General features: G+C 34.7%; 1 protein-coding gene across 1 annotated transcript; it reads right to left on the minus strand.

Annotated features, from left to right (window-relative positions):
* Positions 1–832: 832 nt before the first annotated feature.
* LOC139490965 (piggyBac transposable element-derived protein 4-like) lies at positions 833–5,366 on the minus strand. The gene is made up of 5 exons (XM_071278132.1): positions 4,478–5,366; positions 3,816–4,014; positions 3,005–3,288; positions 2,400–2,581; positions 833–1,559 (listed from the first exon to the last, which is right to left on the minus strand). Exons 1-5 carry the CDS (start codon positions 5,167–5,169, stop codon positions 1,213–1,215), a joined length of 1,704 nt encoding a protein of 567 aa, XP_071134233.1. The 5' UTR covers positions 5,170–5,366; the 3' UTR covers positions 833–1,212.
* Between the last annotated feature and the right edge of the window lie 12,747 nt (positions 5,367–18,113).

Consider the following 18,113-nt stretch of genomic DNA (forward strand, 5'->3'; position numbering starts at 1 on the left):
GTTCATAGTTAATTTTTTGTCTTAAAGACTTGATACATATCTTGTCTTGAACATTTGCCACTGGATGTTATGTAACCATCAATTAATCAATCAATCATATTCAATCATGATCAGTAATGCAGACAAGGTGTGATGTCTTGTTATCTGGTTAAAAGCTGGATGAATTCATAAATGGAATTAGATCTAATATCTAGAACCTTATTCATGTAAAAAAAAATGAAGGCAGAGAAACACAGGTCATTTGACTTCATGTCAATCTTTAGTTTACCATCATTGTATTCTGTAGTCCAACTGTCACAAACATTTGGAACTTCCGCAAATCTTTTAATTACAAATTTGCGGGTTTATTTTTATATCCATTTTAATCATATAATGTATGGAACCATGATGCTAAATAAGCCAATCACTTGATTTATAGGAAATAAGAAGAATAAACTTGAGAAATTCTCAACCATTTGAAACCTGATATGGCAAAAATACTGGTGTGAAATTCTCACATAATGTTGAAACTGAAAATTTACAGCCTAACAATGTGGCCACAAGTTTTAAATTGCAGTACAAAATGTATATGAAAAATATGAAAAAAATATGGGATGAAAACTGCTGATTCAAATGTGGAAGAAAGTTTACTTATATGTATAGTATGATAGTGTAATGACGGAGTTCTGTCTGATTTATTTGGTCAAACAATATGGCAACAAATATTAGTAACAATTAAAAATGAGCTCAAATTGAGCTTTTGCACTGACATAAAGACATTCATTCGGAAAGTGGGTGTCTCGTATGCTTATTTTATAAAATTTTGCTTTATTTCACTGTTTCAACCTTTAACCCTTTCAGCGCCGGGACGTTGTTTTGTTACAACGTTACGTTGCCATACATATGTGAATGACGTTACTATAAACTATACGTAACGTAACGTCAACATGCGACGTACACGCACATGCACTTTGTTAACGTTAATGGAATAATTAGACCACACATGGGACATGGCACGCATATGGAACATTAAATATTATATTTACAAAGAGCAGAATTTTACTGTTTTTTTATTGTTATGGTGAGAAGCCTTTAAAATCAAACATTTCATCATGAAGTTGCCAATCATTGTATTATAAAAAAAATTATAAAAACAATTATGAAAGAATTAAAAAGATTTTATTGCATGCTGATCTATAAGACAAAAACTTTCAACATTTAAAAGTTGTATTCTCATTCCTCAAAGTTGATTCTGGTGTGATATCTTTTAAAACACCTGCCGACGCAGAGTCCAACTTTGCAAATTCTACACCACCACTGAATACGGGATTTCTTGAATCTGTCTGTCCCAGCACACACCACACATTTCTTCCGTTTACCATCTGGTATTCTTTCTGGGAAATGCCTCTCAGTTATTCTGCCCAACTGTCGATGCTCCAGCCTGACTGTTCTTATTTGTTGGTTTCTACTTCCATCTCTATGATTTCCTATCAAATCCTGACATAATTGCTGTTGGAACTTTAAATGGTCTAGTTTTGTTTCAACAACAAAAGTTCTTTTGTAACAGATGAAGGCATTAACTGAAAACGAAGAATAAAAATAATACATATTAATATACGTACCAATGTCTTCCACGAGTAAATCAAAAGAAGAAAACAAAATTGAATACAAAATGAATTTAGGCTTGTTCGATTAAGATACATGTCAAATACGCAAAAAATATAAAGAAAAATGATAGAAAAAACATTTCAAAAAAATATTTCAGCATATGACAATGTGTCTAACCTTTGTTCTTGTATACACGCATTTAGGAATTGAAATAATCACGAATAAATAAATGCATTTCGAAAAAAAAAAATCCAGGTGAAAAAATATATGAAAGAGAAGGCCAGTTACTGATAAATATATATTAGGGTTATTTCACTTCTTGAACAACTATACAGGTTATGTGATGTCTTTACAGCAGATTTCAGTCAGTATGTAGCTAATGGTAATAGCTTGCTTGTTAGCTGAACCGTGAAGTTATTGTTAGGTAAGTTATACTACCATCCTTTTAAAGTAGCTTAGTCCCACAGTGAGATAGATTGGTTTTCTGTTGGGCAAGTCTACTATTAAAGGAGGGAAGTTTAGCTAACCTAACAATGACTTCACGGTTCAGCTAACAAGCAAGGTAACCAAAGAGATTACCTTTAGCTACATACTCACTGAAATCTGCTGTAACAACTATACAAGTTTATATGTAGCTTTTCTATTATCTTTTAATCCATTTCGATATATAAAAATTTGAATCGATCCATTTCATATGACTTTTGTTGATAGTTTTCTCATTGTCAATCAATATTCTCCTTATTTTATAAAGAAATATGTCAATGTCTTTCGACAAACATTTATATATTCTAAACTTGCAATTTATCTTTTACCTGCAGCAGTAACTAGTTGATGGAAAAGTAGTTTTCTCCACATTTTCACGCTTTTAAAATTTGGCTCAAACTGTAAGAGAAGTTGATCCCCTAGATCTACTCCACCCATTGTAAAGTTATAACGTTTAACAGCGGATGGAATGGCCAAATCTCTTCCTCTACTGTTTGTTGTGTTAATCATGCTACAAATTTATAAACATTTAGTTTTCTTCAAGAACATGAAAATATTTTCAAGAAGGTCGAAAATGCATTTATAAAAAAGTAAACTCAATATTCAGATTTTATTTGTTTTAGATTACAATCATCTGTTCTAAAATTAATTTATTTCAATTGAAATAAGTTTCTGTGGTGTCTGTACCGACATTTTTAACTTGTGCAGCATTAAACATGTCACCGTATTGATTTTAATTTTCGATCATAGTATATTTGATCAAATTATCATTAAAGAAGCAATAATATTATAGTGATTATAATTTCAACATTACTTTGATGAAACATTGTGTACTTCATTTGTTCTCTTGTGGATAGTTGTCTCATAGGCGATCATATCCAATATTTGTATTTTAAAATAAATATGCATGTATCTAATATACGTTTAAATTTACCTTGCAGAGCCAGTTGTTGTAAGAATGGTAACAAGTCTGCGATCTGCCCATAAAACTGCCATGAGTTGTCCCTGATATTTCACTGTCATGTCTCCTTTTTGAAGTTTAGCAGTGCGGTAGCTTTTTGGCATGCCACGTCTGGTTTTAATTACAGTTCCTGTGCAGAATGTACCCTTATCTTTCAAATCATGTACCAATTTGGGACTTGTAAAGAAACTATCAACTGTAACATGATGATCTTTGTTTAAATGAGGTGTCATCAACTCCGTCACTACTTGGTACCCCTGAAAAAAACAATGCTTTGAGTTTATATGTTTTTATTTGTGAAGTCCTGGCGTGTAAGAAAAAATGAGAATGAAAATGGAGAGTGTGTCAAAGAGACAATGACCCTACCAAACAGAAGAAAACAACCGAAGGTCACAAATGGGTCTTTAATACAGCGAGAAAATCCCACGAGAATATTGAAGTTTTAAGCCACTAATTTTATTCAATAGATCCTGAAAATATATATTGAAATAAACAGGGGATAAACACGAACAAGTGATTCTATTAGGCAAAACGAAGGCTGGTTTACCGAAAAGTGTTTCACGGTGACCGGCTGTTCGATTTCTTTCAAGATAACATATAAAATATGGACAAGGGAAGTATATTATTTCTAAAAACATAACTATATGCTATCACTATGCCGCGTTATGCCCATTTATTGAATTTAATCTTGAAAAAAATATATAGTAAAGGAACTTTACATTTTAAAAAAGTTACAACATGCATGCCGAACATGTCCATTTTCAAATGCAATAATTGACCTTACCTGTCCATTTTCACTTCTTGCTTCGTTTCGTCTACCCTTGTATACTTTAATCTGGTGGGTGTAGCCGGTGTAGGATTCCGCTAAAACCCACAATTTAATCCCCCATTTATGTGCCTTTTTGTTGGACAAATATTGCTTTAACTGATGTCGGCCTTTAAATCCCACAACTCTTTCATCTACACAAACATCCTGGTTAAGTCTGTAAAAATATAAGAATAATAACAGTAGGTGATTTTTTTTTAATATTCAAAGCAAACTTTACGTTTTTGAATAAAAAAAAATCGTTGTTATAGATGCACGCGTAGAGTGTATATATTTAAAATTAAAAAAAACATGTAAACAGATATATATATTTTTTAGATTTTATTTCTTGCCCACTTTCATTTGTTTCATCACAGTAATGACAACATTGTAATTAACTTTGAACAAGTTTTATACACAAAGTCAATGCTAATGTATTATGTGTTTCTGGTTACACAATGTAATAAAATGTGAGAAATGTTTAAATTTGAAATCAATGTCTTTTTTCCTATTTACAATGTAATAAAATTTTCATTCTTTAACAACATATATAATATCTTCACTCTCCTCATAACTTAAGATGTATTGTATTCTCTTGAACAAAAAAGTACTATCGGACACTTTATTTATCGTTCATGTACCTGTAATTTTCTGAAAATGTCTGATTTAAAATGTCTATAACAGGACTGATTTTGTGGAGTGGGTCGTAGCCTGGTTGGTCATGTGGCACTGCTGTCTCGTTGTCGTTACAGTGCAAAAACTGCAAGATAGCCTGGAATCTATTTCTAGACATTACTTGGGCAAAATTTGGTGTTTCCATAGACCATGATCTAGGATTGTTCTCCCAATATGACTCATATGTAGGTTTCTTAACAACACCCATGGAAAGAACTAGTCCAACAAATGCCAGAATTTCCTGGCGTGTCACAGGAGTCCAGTTCTTCAATCGTGCAAACTCTGGCACTACTCTTGGGGGTCGACTTTTTTCATCAATGCACTGGGTGGCATATCGATTTGTTTCGGCAACTAACAGGTCGATAACACTTCTCCCCGGCTTGTCTATAAATTTCATAAAGTAATCCAAAATTTGTGAATTTGGCAGAAAATTTACCGGTCCAGTTTGTTCATGAAAATTTGGTTCCGTCAATGAAAAAGTCCCTGGATCTAATACAGGGAACCACGGTCCCCTATTCATGGGAATTCCTTCATCCAGTTCTTCATCTCCCTCTGATTCAGAGTCTGAAATATGTATGTCCGATTCATATTCGGATCCCGAATCGCCGTCGTCCATCATTAACTTTACGCCCAGAAAAATGACGTCATAGTTGACCATGACGTCATCAGAAGATGTTTTTTTTTTACTTGAAACATGTTACGTTATTTTTCTTTAAAACTATATAGGTTTAGAGCATCAAACTGCTGCTGTTGATATATATTTTTTATGTTACTTAATTTGAATAAAAAACGACAAAAATGTCGTTTTGGCGTGCTAGCGGTAAACGACATTTTTGTCGGTTTGGCGCCCAAAGGGTTAAAGGGAAACTTCGCAAAAAAATCAAAAATTGATATTATGTTCATTCTGTATAAAAATGTTCAAATTCATAGATATTAAAGTTTTATTCCGCTAGATAAGCGATCACCATCGATTTTAAATTTAGAGTATCAATTCTCCGAGATCCGCCATCTTGTCTTCTTTCCCGATGAATAAAAACGATATGTCTATAAACCACAAAGAAACAAAACTACAGTAACCGATGTAGTCGTAATTGCGTGTCGATATCTTGTCAATCGTACGGTTGTTTAATACGACTAACTAACTTGATACGGAAAATATTCTTACTTTTTTTAAATTACCATGGTCTGTTGTTTTTAAACTGTTGATATTGGAATTAGGTGAAAAGTCAAAGTTGAAATCATAAATAAGTGTTCCGTGAAAATTGTTTTCGAAAATCTAATTTGTTCATAATTCTTTAAAGTAATAAACTTTTTTCAAATATATTTTGATCTTCCCTTATCTGATCACCAGCATGGCTAAAGGTATTACTTCCAAAGGTATTGTGAGGGGTGTGAGGTGACACGTCCAGGTATTCAAGCGATTTCCTGTCGGGCTTGCAAGTTCATGCATCGTTTCACTTCTGCAGGTATTGATCAGTGTACACGGCTGATAACTTATAACTTATAACTTTCCATTTTGAACTATCAGATGTATAATATACAACTATGTCTTACTTGTCATTACTAAACTCATACGCTTGTTTATAAATAACATTTCTGGTGTAAAGAATATAATTCATAATATATAAATAATACCCAAAAAATAAGATTTGATGAAATTAAAATCTATTTAAATATTTTTTCCAAGGGTGAATTTGGGAAAATGTAATATATAGTCATTGTCAATAGTGAAGGACAGATTGGAACAGACCAGAAATATTGATTTAAAAAAATGTACGCACTTGCCGACGATTCGTTTATACGACTGGATATAAAGTTACGGAACTATAGCGCAATTTAAAATATATACGTGTATACATTGAACATAAGAAAAAAACATATATTTTGAATAAATAGGGGTAAAAGTGTTGTAAATAGACTAGCCAACGTATGCCAACAGTATGTAATTATCGAATGTCGATAGACTACAGTTGTATACCAAAAGAAGAAGAGAACCAATTTGATTTAAATACAGGTCGATGTATAACTTTTGCTTTGGTTCATTGAAGCTGTGGACCTAGGAAAATCACAGATTTATATTTCAATAAGATTGTTCTCAAACAAAGGAAGGAATTCGTCATCACAATTGTTATATATGCCACTGGACGAACACTAATTATCCCCAGGGGATGTGAATATTTTGCTGGGAAACTTTTGAGTATCAGAGTTTCAAATTAATTTCGGGATTTATTTTCTTTCTTGGTATTCAATAACCGAAAAAAGAATAAATTACTTGTTCGCTAAATAGGGATATTCTTGTCAGATAAAAGAATTTGAGTTATATTTAAAAAAATAGGGAAATATGACATTAAATTGGTTCTGTCTTTTTTTAAACATCGTTAAAACGATGTGTGTCTAAGGTGAACGCCACAAGAACCCTGTAATACTAGTACGAGAGTATAGCATGTAAACATTCCTTCTCAATAATATGGTTGTATTGGAAAACTTTTCATACAGATTGACAACTCATTGTCCGATATGCATGTAATATTTGCCACATGACGCCCATAGTTCTTTCTACCATCATCACCTTATTCCTTGATATTGCTGTAAACATCGATGGTTCACACCCAAACAAAATGGGAGTAATGAACCTTCAGAGCTTCTCCGTGTTATACACTTGTGAAAAATATAGACGAAATTTCTGTATTGAAATGAATCTACATCTCACAAACAGGATTTTCAAATAACGATTTTGAGTAATCACCTTACAAACCAATATAAACGTATGGCAAGATATAACCATGAAGGAATTTAGTTTTTGTCAGAACTCATCACTATATCATAAACGTATACGTATATATATGCATACAGTTTCAAATATCAAGAACAAGCGTTCGATGTCGATAGTCTGTTCTCTAACTGTTCAGAGTTAGACATGTCACTTGTTCATTCTTGGAAGCCTTCATATTCCCCGTCTAACGATGGGAACTCTTTCTGATTGTGTTGACTATAAATGCTTGTATGGTAATTCTGTCGTTTATCTGTACAAGCGGTTGCATTTCCTCTCCTTTCCCAACAAACAAACGAACGAAACGCAACTAGTCTGATTTCTCTGGAGCTCATCCTCAATGGCTCTTATACGTCAGGAAACTTACATGTATACTAATAATGATTGTTTCATGAACAACGATGTATGAACGAACTATTATAAATTCGTCAATATCTGTAATGCATGACTAAAGTATAACTTTTATTACAACTACTGTATTACTTATTTGGATTAATGACGGCTATCATGTTCAACATTGCACAACTATTATCATAGAATTTTAAAAAAAAATCCTCAAAAATCCTCAAAAGATATAATGCCTTAGCTTAGATAATTAGTATTCTTTTCACAAAAAGTTCGTGTAAATGATTGTCAAATGAATTTAATTATGTAAGAATAAAATGTTAAAAAGAAACTAAAAAAAAATTATGCATGTTGTATGTTGTATTTTTTTGTCAATTAAAAACTTTAAAATTGCAATAGTTTTATTAGCATTTAAACACAGCCAGATTTGAATACAAGTTAAGAAATTCCGGTAAAGTCAATGATATCAAACAGATGTACAATGGTATATCAAATTGGGTGATATTGCATTTAGTTTTTATTAAAGATTAAAACTACTGCTTAAGCCTTACCCCAGAAATTCTTTACCCTCCATTTGTTATTCTATCCAATAGCTGTACAGTAGGGCAGCATCTAAAATCCCTAGCAGTCAAGAACTACTGAGACAATGGGTCGGGAAGTTCGTGTCCCAAATGCATATTTTATCAAATTTGACTTTTTTTCCTTGTTATGGACGAAATTTTCGTCCTTTAAGAATGCTTACCCCAAAAATTCTTAACCCACCCGCTGTAGTTCTATCCAATAGCAATTTGTTAGAGTCTATAAACCCTAGCCATACAGAAGTGCCCAGGCAATGGATTGGAAAGTGTCCACTGCTTATTTTATCAAATTTGACTTTTTTTTACGACTGCAACAATTAAAAAAATTTTGGTCGTATATTGGTATCTCGTTGTCGTCAGCGTCTTCTGAAGACAGAGGATTTCCAGATAATTACTTTAGTATAAGTAAATAGAAATCAATAAAATTTTAACACAATGTTTATAACCGCAAAAGGAAGGTTGGGATTGATTTTGGGGGTTATGGTCCCTAAGGGTTAGGAATTAGGGCCCCAAAGGGGCCCAAAACAACCATTTATCTGGTTTCAGGACAATAAGTTGTGTATAAGTATTTCAATTGCTCTGAAATTGTACCACAATGTTAAATACCATAAGTAGAAGGTTGGGATTTATGTTCAGGGTTATGAGGCAAACAGTCTAGGAAAAAAGGGGCCAAAAACAAGCTTTTATGTAGTTTCAAGACAATAACTTGTGTAAAATTGTATGAATCATTTTGAAATTATACCACAAGATTCCATACTACTAAGGGATGGTTAGGATGGACTTTTGGTGGTTATGGCTCAAACCATATATGAATTTGGGGTTTTGGGGAAAACCAAGGGTTTTTTTTGGTTAAGGGACAGTTAAGACAATTTGAAAGCAGTGTAAGGGAGGTAATCCAGAAGTAATGTTGGAACTACTTCACACTGCTTTAAAAAATGGGTATTGGAAATTTGCCAATGACTTCAGTATTAATAAACTCCATTGAAAATTTGCCAATAACTTTAGTATAATAAACTCCATTGGAAATTTGCCAATAACTTAAGTATAATAAACTCCCATTGGATATTTGCCAATAACTTTTAAAAGTATATTTCGAAATTTGACCAATAATTTTTAGCATAATTTGTAATATGCCAATAACTTAAGTATAAGTAAATATAAAACTTAGAAATTTCAACACAAGGTTTGAAGCCACAAAAGAAAGGTTGGGATTGATTAAAGGGGGCTATTGTCCCTTTGGATTAGGAAAAAGGGGCCCAAATAAGCATTTTTCTAGTGTCCAGACAATAACTTGTGGAACAGTGTATAGAATTGCCTGAAAATGTATCACAAGTTTCAACACCACAAAAGGATGGTAAGTATTTGGGTTATGGAGTTGTGACTCAATCTGTTTAGGAATTAGGTGCAAAAAAGGGGGAAAACAATTTTTCTCATTTCAAATTTCAGAAATTAAAAAGAAAATTTCTTCCATTATTTGTTTTGAGGCAATAATATTCAACAGCATAGTGTATTGTTCATAAGCCAAAATTTTTTTGTTAAGTTCATTAGACCACTTTCATTCTGTGTTAGAAACCTATGTTGTGTCAACAATGTAATCACAATCCAAATTAATAGCTGTATCAAGCTTGAATGTAGTGTCCATACTGTTCAAGGTTCGACCTCTGCGGTCGTGTAAAGCTGCGCACTGCGGAGCATCTGGTTATCGTGTTACGGACAAATTTTTCGACCTTTTAGAATGCTTACACCAGAAATTCTTTACCCTTACGTGGTAGGACTTACCAATAGTAAATGCCTGTGTATTAAGGCAGGTCTATAATCTCGAGCCATAAAGAACAACCGAGACAATAGGTCGGAAAGTGGGTGTCCCCAATGCGGTATTTTATCAAATTTGATTTTTTTTTTTCTCGTGTAATGGACGTTACCTGTGGCCTTTACACGGCTGGTAATCTACACACGCAGAACATTTGGTTCTGCAATGAAAACCGTGAGAGGATTTTCCGGTTGTGCTTGAGTGGAGTAATTGTCACCGCTTCAAAAGGTATGTACATTTCTAAATCTCAATTTTCTTATTCAACTGATCAAAATATTGAAAATCGGAGAATGCTATGCTGTGGTGAATACTTTAACGAAGAGATACATGTATCATTTACTGTAGTACGTAGAGTTGAACTCTTACAAAATCAGTTGTCCCACGGGAAATTGCCTAAAAAGTGACATTTCAATTTTGAAATGGTTCTATTTACAGACCTACAAGTTCAAATTTAGTTTTTTTTCGGGCAATGGGTATGAATGTTGTTTTTGGCGGCGTGTGCGCTGTCCTGTGTCGATAGACGTCTTAGTAATTCCAAAAACTACATTTTTTCATTAAGTCATGCGTGAGGGGATCGGTTCTGATTGAGGACATCGTGAATGCGTGAGGGGAGGTAAAAGTCATATCTTTATATTCAAGCTATGAGTCGTTGAAACTTACCTAAATTTGGCTACATTGTTCATGAAAAAACACATATGGGAGTGTGCTTAAAAAAGTTTATGAGATTGGATTTTGAAATAATTGTAGGAACCTAGGTGTAATAATATGTTTCACGAAGAATAAAGTTAAAAAATGTTGTCAAAGATTTTGTTTTCTTGCTACAAGTAAAAACTAGATCGATTATTTGCCCACATCTGCAAATATGGAGACAGATTTGCAATTCAATAGTTAGACTTTGTTCATATAAAGAATATTTGGTGATTTTTTGTATAAATCAAAATATTTAAACAATATCAAATTTTGTGTTTTTAGAATCATCTGTATATCTGCCTGTGTTGTTTCGAATATTTCGTGATTTTGGGCGAACAGATTTCGTCTAATAGGTGTCGAAGTTTTCATCGGCGATATAATTTTCTTAGATATATGTGGTGATCTCTGTGACGTATATTTGACGACAGGACTATACTCCCAGGGGGTTTAGTTCGCTTCGAGGGCTGGAATAAATTGTATCTCCATGGTTTTTTGTAGAGAGTCAATTTCAGTCCTCTTTTCCTTTTTCCTTTGAATAATGGCATTTTCTGAAATTGAACAAACAATTAATAGTTTGATTTCATTAAATCAGTGATCAGTTAACATCTATTAAAGTATAAGGATAAATCTGTGCTTTTTAATCAGCATTGATTTGATCACATTTATTGAGTCAACAAAAGTCACAAAGCCAAATATTAAAAAAAATGTTTGTACTTCCCCTCACGCATTCACGATGTCCTCAATCAGAACCGATCCCCTCACGCATGACTTCATGGAAAAATGTTGTTTTTGGAATTATAAAGACGTCTATCAACACCGGACAGCGCACACGCCGCCAAAAGCAACATTCATACCCATTGCCCGAAAAAAATACTAAATTTGAACTTTTAGGTCTGTAAATAGAACCATTCAAAATTGAAATGTCACTTTTTTAGGCAGTTTCTCGTGGGACAACTGATTTTGTAGGAGTTCAACTCTACGTACAACAGTAAATGATACATGTATCTCTTCGTTAAAGTATTCACCACAGCATAGCATTCTCCGATTTTCAATATTTTGATCAGTTGAATAAAAAAATTGAGATTTAGAAATGTACATACCTTTTGAAGCGGTGACAATTACTCCACTCAAGCACAACCGGAAAATCCTCTCACGGTTTTCATTGCAGAACCAAATGTTCTGCGTGTGTAGATTACCAGCCGTGTTTAGAAATACTTACCCTAGAGTTTCTACATCCTCTCGCTGTAGTACTATCAAAAAGCGGTTTTTTTTAAGCAGAGTTTTTAAATCCTATAGCCATACAGAACTGCAGAGAAAATGGGTAGGAAAGTGTCCAATGCGTATTTATCAATATGACTTTTTTACGATGTTACGGACGAAATTTTTTACCTTTAACCAAAAATTCTTTACCCTTTATACGTTGTAGTACTTACCAATAGCTGTTCATTAGGGCAGTCTCTATAATCCCTAGCTATAAAGATCAACAGCCAATGGGTCGGAAAATCGGTGTTCCCATGCGTATTTCATCGAATTTGGCTTAATTCCATGTTTAGGACTAATTCGGCCTTTAAGAATGCTTCCCAAAGAAATTCTTTACCCTCCGGCTGTTGTTCTATTTAATACAAAAAATTTATACGACCCCAAAATTTGCCCCAACTGTTCAGGGTTCAACCACTGGGGTCGTATAAAGCTGCGCCCTGCGGAGCACCTGGTTAAAGTCTCATAATCGCTAGCCATACAGAACTGCTGAGACAATGGTTTGGAAAGTACCCAATGCGTATTTTATCAAAGTGACTTTTTTTTTCGTGTTCTGGACGAAATTTTCTACCTTTAAGAATGCTTACTACAGATTTGTTTGCTCTTACGTTGTAGTACTTTCCAATAGATGTTCATTATGACATGTCTTTAATCTCTAGCAATAAAGAACAACCGAGACAATGGGTCGGAAAGGGGGTGTCCCCAATGCGTATTTTATCGATTTGGCTTTATTTCCATGTTACGGACGAAATTTCCATCCTTTAAAAATGCATATTCTAATAATTCTTGAACCTCACGTTGTAGTATTATCCAATAGCTATTCATAATGGCAGCGTCTACAATCCCTATCCATAAAAGAACAACCGAGACATTGGGTCGCAAAGTGGGTGTCCCCAATGCGTTTATATATATTTCATCGAATATGGCTTTATTTCCATGTTTCGGACGAAATTTAAGATAGTACCCAAGAAATACATCACCCTCCCGCTGTAGTACTTTCCAATAGCTATTTATTTAGCAGAGCTTATAGTCCCTAGCCATACAGAAATGCAAAGGCATTGGGTTGGAAAGTGCTCATGCAATGCGTATTTTATAAAATTTTACTCCCCCCCCCCCCCCCCCCGTGTTATTTTATAAAATTTTACAATGCTTATCCAAGAAATTCTTCATCCTCACGTTGCAGTCCTATTCAATAGCTACTACTTTTAGTTCTTCTTCTTCTTCCAGGTAAGGAACCGAATTCAAATCTTGAATGTATGAGGTCCCGCGAAAACTAACGCAATGTCGGACAACACAGAAAGTTTTCTCTTGGCTATTTACAGGATAAAACGTTCTCTATATATATACAATTAAAACTATGTACAGGAGTTTTTTATTTTATCACTAGCCATATACAAATTGAAAATTGCCGCGGAAATGTGTGAAAAGTGCCCATTGCGTATTTTATCTTTGACTTTTTTTCGTGTTATAGACGAATTTTTTTAAGAATGCTTACCCCATGGCCTTATTGTGATTTTGAGATCGGTAACAGCAATAAAGCGATAGAATCCTTTGCTTTTCTTTTTCCATACGCATGTCAGTTGTGATTTTGTGTCACGAATTGATACACCATATCGTTTCTTTTCCAATATTAAAAAGTGGCTTGGTTAGACTAGTTTTAGCAATCTGGTCCGAGGGTTCCAAAGATCCTTTCTCAATACTTGAGGTTCGTCGTCCCTCCGTCATGAACTTTTTTCAAACATTTAACAAACGAAGCTACACAATCATATCAATAAAAATTGGTGTAAATGATCTTTACTATGCCTAGAATAAAATGTGTGAATATGTTCCCTGTCGAATAGACTCGGGGGCGGATCCAGCCATTCTAAAAAGGGTGGGTTCCTAACCCAGGACAAACGGGGGGGGGGGGGGGGGTCCAATTACATGTCCCCATTCAAATGCATTGATCGTCCTAAAAAAAGGGGGGTTCCACCCCCCGGAACCCCCCCCCCCCCCTCTGGATCCGCGCCTGAGACTTTACAATAGTTACCGACCAGAGTTCAGAGTTTCAAATGACACTATGATTATCCTGAACATGCATGACACATTCGCCACCGGACGCAATAAATACGTCCATGCACCCAGATTCGACGAAAGAATCGGTTGGTAAGAAACCGTACGCATTTAGTTGTACTTATACCGAGTGTTTTCTATAAAAAAAAATAGCTCTATGTGTACAGTTCTTTTTTTCTAAATGCTATCTTATATATGCTTACAAGTTGTTTTTTTAAACTTTTCTATCATCTCAACAGCTGCTTTCATGTGTACCAGGCTACTTTTCCCCAACCTTCTTCTCGGAAGGCGGCCTACTTAACAGGACCTGCCCACTATATGTATGGTTGATTTGTAAACGTCCCAGCTGTACCTGCTTGAAATATTTGTCACTGAATGTTAAGTGTATTAGACAGTTGCCCATGGAAGGTGTTTGCCACATGCAAAACTGTTTGATATTGGTCAAACATTGCTATCTGATCATTGTGAACTTTTTTCAAACATTTAACAAACGAAGCTACACAATCATATCAATAAAAATTGGTGTAAATGATCTTTACTATGCCTAGAATAAAATGTGTGAATATGTTCCCTGTCGAATAGACTCGGGGGCGGATCCAGCCATTCTAAAAAGGGTGGGTTCCTAACCCAGGGCAAAGGGGGGGTCCAATTACATGTCCCCATTCAAATGCATTGATCGTCCTAAAAAAAAGGGGGGTTCCACCCCCCGGAACCCCCCCCCCCCCCCTCTGGATCCGCGCCTGAGACTTTACAATAGTTACCGACCAGAGTTCAGAGTTTCAAATGACACTATGATTATCCTGAACATGCATGACACATTCGCCACCGGACGCAATAAATACGTCCATGCACCCAGATTCGACGAAAGAATCGGTTGGTAAGAAACCGTACGCATTTAGTTGTACTAATACCGAGTGTTTTCTATAAAAAAAAAAATAGCTCTATGTGTACAGTTCTTTTTTTCTAAATGCTATCTTATATATGCTTACAAGTTGTTTTTTTAAACTTTTCTATCATCTCAACAGCTGCTTTCATGTGTACCAGGCTACTTTTCCCCAACCTTCTTCTCGGAAGGCGGCCTACTTAACAGGACCTGCCCACTATATGTATGGTTGATTTGTAAACGTCCCAGCTGTACCTGCTTGAAATATTTGTCACTGAATGTTAAGTGTATTAGACAGTTGCCCATGGAAGGTGTTTGCCACATGCAAAACTGTTTGATATTGGTCAAACATTGCTATCTGATCATTTGTTAGAGACCTGTTTTATCGGTATTTGCTTCAGTGATAAAATTGAGAATGGAAATGGGGAATGTGTCAAAGAGACAACAACCCGACCAAATAAAAAACAACAGTAGAGGGTCACCAACAGGTCTTCAATGTAGCGAGAAATTTCCGCACCCGGAGGCGTCCTTCAGCTGGCCCCTAAACAAATATATACTAGTCCAGTGATAATGAACGCCATACTAATTTCCAAATTGTACACAAGGAACTAAAATTAAAATAATACAAGACTAACAAAGGCCAGAGGCTCCTGGCTTGGGACAGGCGCAAAAATGCGGCGGGGTTAAACATGTTTGTGAGATCTCAACCCTCCCCCTATACCTCTAACCAATGTAGAAAAGTAAACGCATAACAATACGCACATTAAAAATCAGTTCAAGAGAAGTCCGAGTCTGATGTCAGAAGATGTAACCAAAGAAAATAAAAAAAATGACAATAATACATAAATAAAAACAGACTACTAGCAGTTAACTGACATGCCAGCTCCAGACTTCAATTAAACTGACTGAAAGATTATGATTTCATCATATGAACATCAGGCACAATCCTTCCCGTTAGGGGTTTAGTATCATACCATCATAACATATATGAGAAGAACATAACCCGTGTCATGCCAACAACTGTTTTTAGAATAAATGTGTTTAGTTCCGATGCAAAGACCTTATCAGTGACTCAATATTAACTCCAAAATATGCAATCTTTAATGACTTGACAACAGTATCGTAATTATATCCCTTCTTAATAAGTCTATTCAAAGGTTTTGTAAGTTTCTGAGGTTAATACTGACACCTTTGTGCTTTATAAAGAATATTTCCATAAAAAATTGGATGTGAAATACCTGAACGTATTAGAAGTCTGCATGTTGAGCTATATTTACGAATGATGTCTTTATACCGATGATAAAATTTAGTAAATGTTTTGACTAGTTTGTGATATCGAAAACCCTGGTGTAATAGTTTTTCAGTAATACATAAATTTCTCTCGTTAAAATCTAAAACATTGTTACATACACGAGCGAATCGTACAAGTTGAGATATATAAACACCGTAAGATGGTGACAAGGGAACGTCACCATCTAAAAACGGATAATTAACGATAGGAAATGAAAAATCATCCCTTCTATCATAAATTTTAGTATTCAGCTTTCCATTAGTGATATAGATATCAAGATGAATGACTGGGGTACTATGGATGGGATTATCCTCACTTTCTGTATCCTATTAATTGTTTGGTTATTTTTCTGTATTCTTTTCTTCAGTTTGCTCATTATTCTTTATTCTATATGGTTTTGCAACGGCAGGGTATGGGCTCGGGAACATGTTACTTCGTTGCTCATTATTCTTTATTCTATATGGTTTTGCAACGGCAGGGTATGGGCTCGGGAACATGTTACTTCGTTATGTGTGTATTTTAGTCTAGACGCCATGCATCTAATTAACTATCGAGTTGACCTCCGGAGACCTCAGACCGATATAAACATAATATAGATATAGATAGAAACTAGCTCGTGCATTTGTATTTTTCTAGGTCTCTTTAACTTAATATTGTACATTAAAAATATATGTTAATCATCGTTTTATATTTGTACGGTACCTGTATAAAAAGGATATTTTGTGGATCGAATCAGTCAACGTCAAATGGTCAGTTTACTTTTGTTTCACTTTCAACGTTGGCATTATTTTCCTTTAAATACTCAAAACGCACAATTTATGCGTTATCCATCTCTAGCTGAAGTTCACATAAATACGGATTCCGTGAATGAAGTCGAATTATTCCATGACTTTGGCAACGGCTGAGATAAACAAGATAATTATTCATCATCAATGTTTCTCAGCTTATTTTGACAAAATTGAAACATACTGGCCGCTAAAGGCGAATTATTATTTCACTATTAAAATGATTAATTGAACAAAAATAAATCATATTTTTTTTTTTATATATATCTCGTAGCTATAGTGTTCCTAACTCGAATAATTCAAGCCCTTTCCGTGTCCGATTTTCTCCCACACGAGGGCTTGAACTCTTTGTGATCATTGGCCGCGTCGCCTGCTCTCTGTGAGAGAGAGCCAATCAGCGGCGATCAGGATATGAGTCTGCGCAACTCTCTTGAAATTGCCTTACCACACACGTGTGTTCAATTAACACAAATCCGATAATAATTAATTAACATCAATTAACATCATTTATCATCAATTAACATCCGGAACTCCTCCTTCTTTAGCTGCCAATTTAAATAAAAATTCCCATATTGCAAAGCGGTGTGGATTTTCCGGTTGACGGTCTTGATCGAGGAAGACGTTCAGGCGTTAATGTAGCCTTCGTAGATCAGCGGAATATAACGACTGAATTATTCGGGTTATAGTGTTCCTTTAAATAAACTCATCATAGATACCAGGACTAAATTTAGTATATACGCCAGACGCGCGTTTCGTCTACAAAAGACTCATCAGTGACGCTCGAATCCAAAAAAGTTAAAAAAAAAAAAAAAAAAAAAAAAAAGGCCAAATATTATAAACATGATAAAGTACGAAGTTGAAGAGCATTGAGGACCGAAATTCATAAAAGTTTTGCCAAATACAGCTAAAGGTAATCTATGCCTGAGGTAGAAAAGCCTTAGTACAAAAATTCCAAAAATTGTAAACAGTAAATTTATAAATATAACCATATCAATGACAATTCATGTCAGCACAAAAAGTACTGACTACTGGGCTTGTGATACACTCGGAGAAATAAATCTCCACCAGCAGTGGCGTTGCCAGTGTTGAAAACCCGGAATAGTTGAGTGGTTCCGTGAATGTTCTGTAATTAGATCGTATT

Source organism: Mytilus edulis, chromosome 10 (assembly GCF_963676685.1).
Source record: "Mytilus edulis chromosome 10, xbMytEdul2.2, whole genome shotgun sequence".
In the NCBI taxonomy this organism is placed as follows: domain Eukaryota; kingdom Metazoa; phylum Mollusca; class Bivalvia; order Mytilida; family Mytilidae; genus Mytilus; species Mytilus edulis.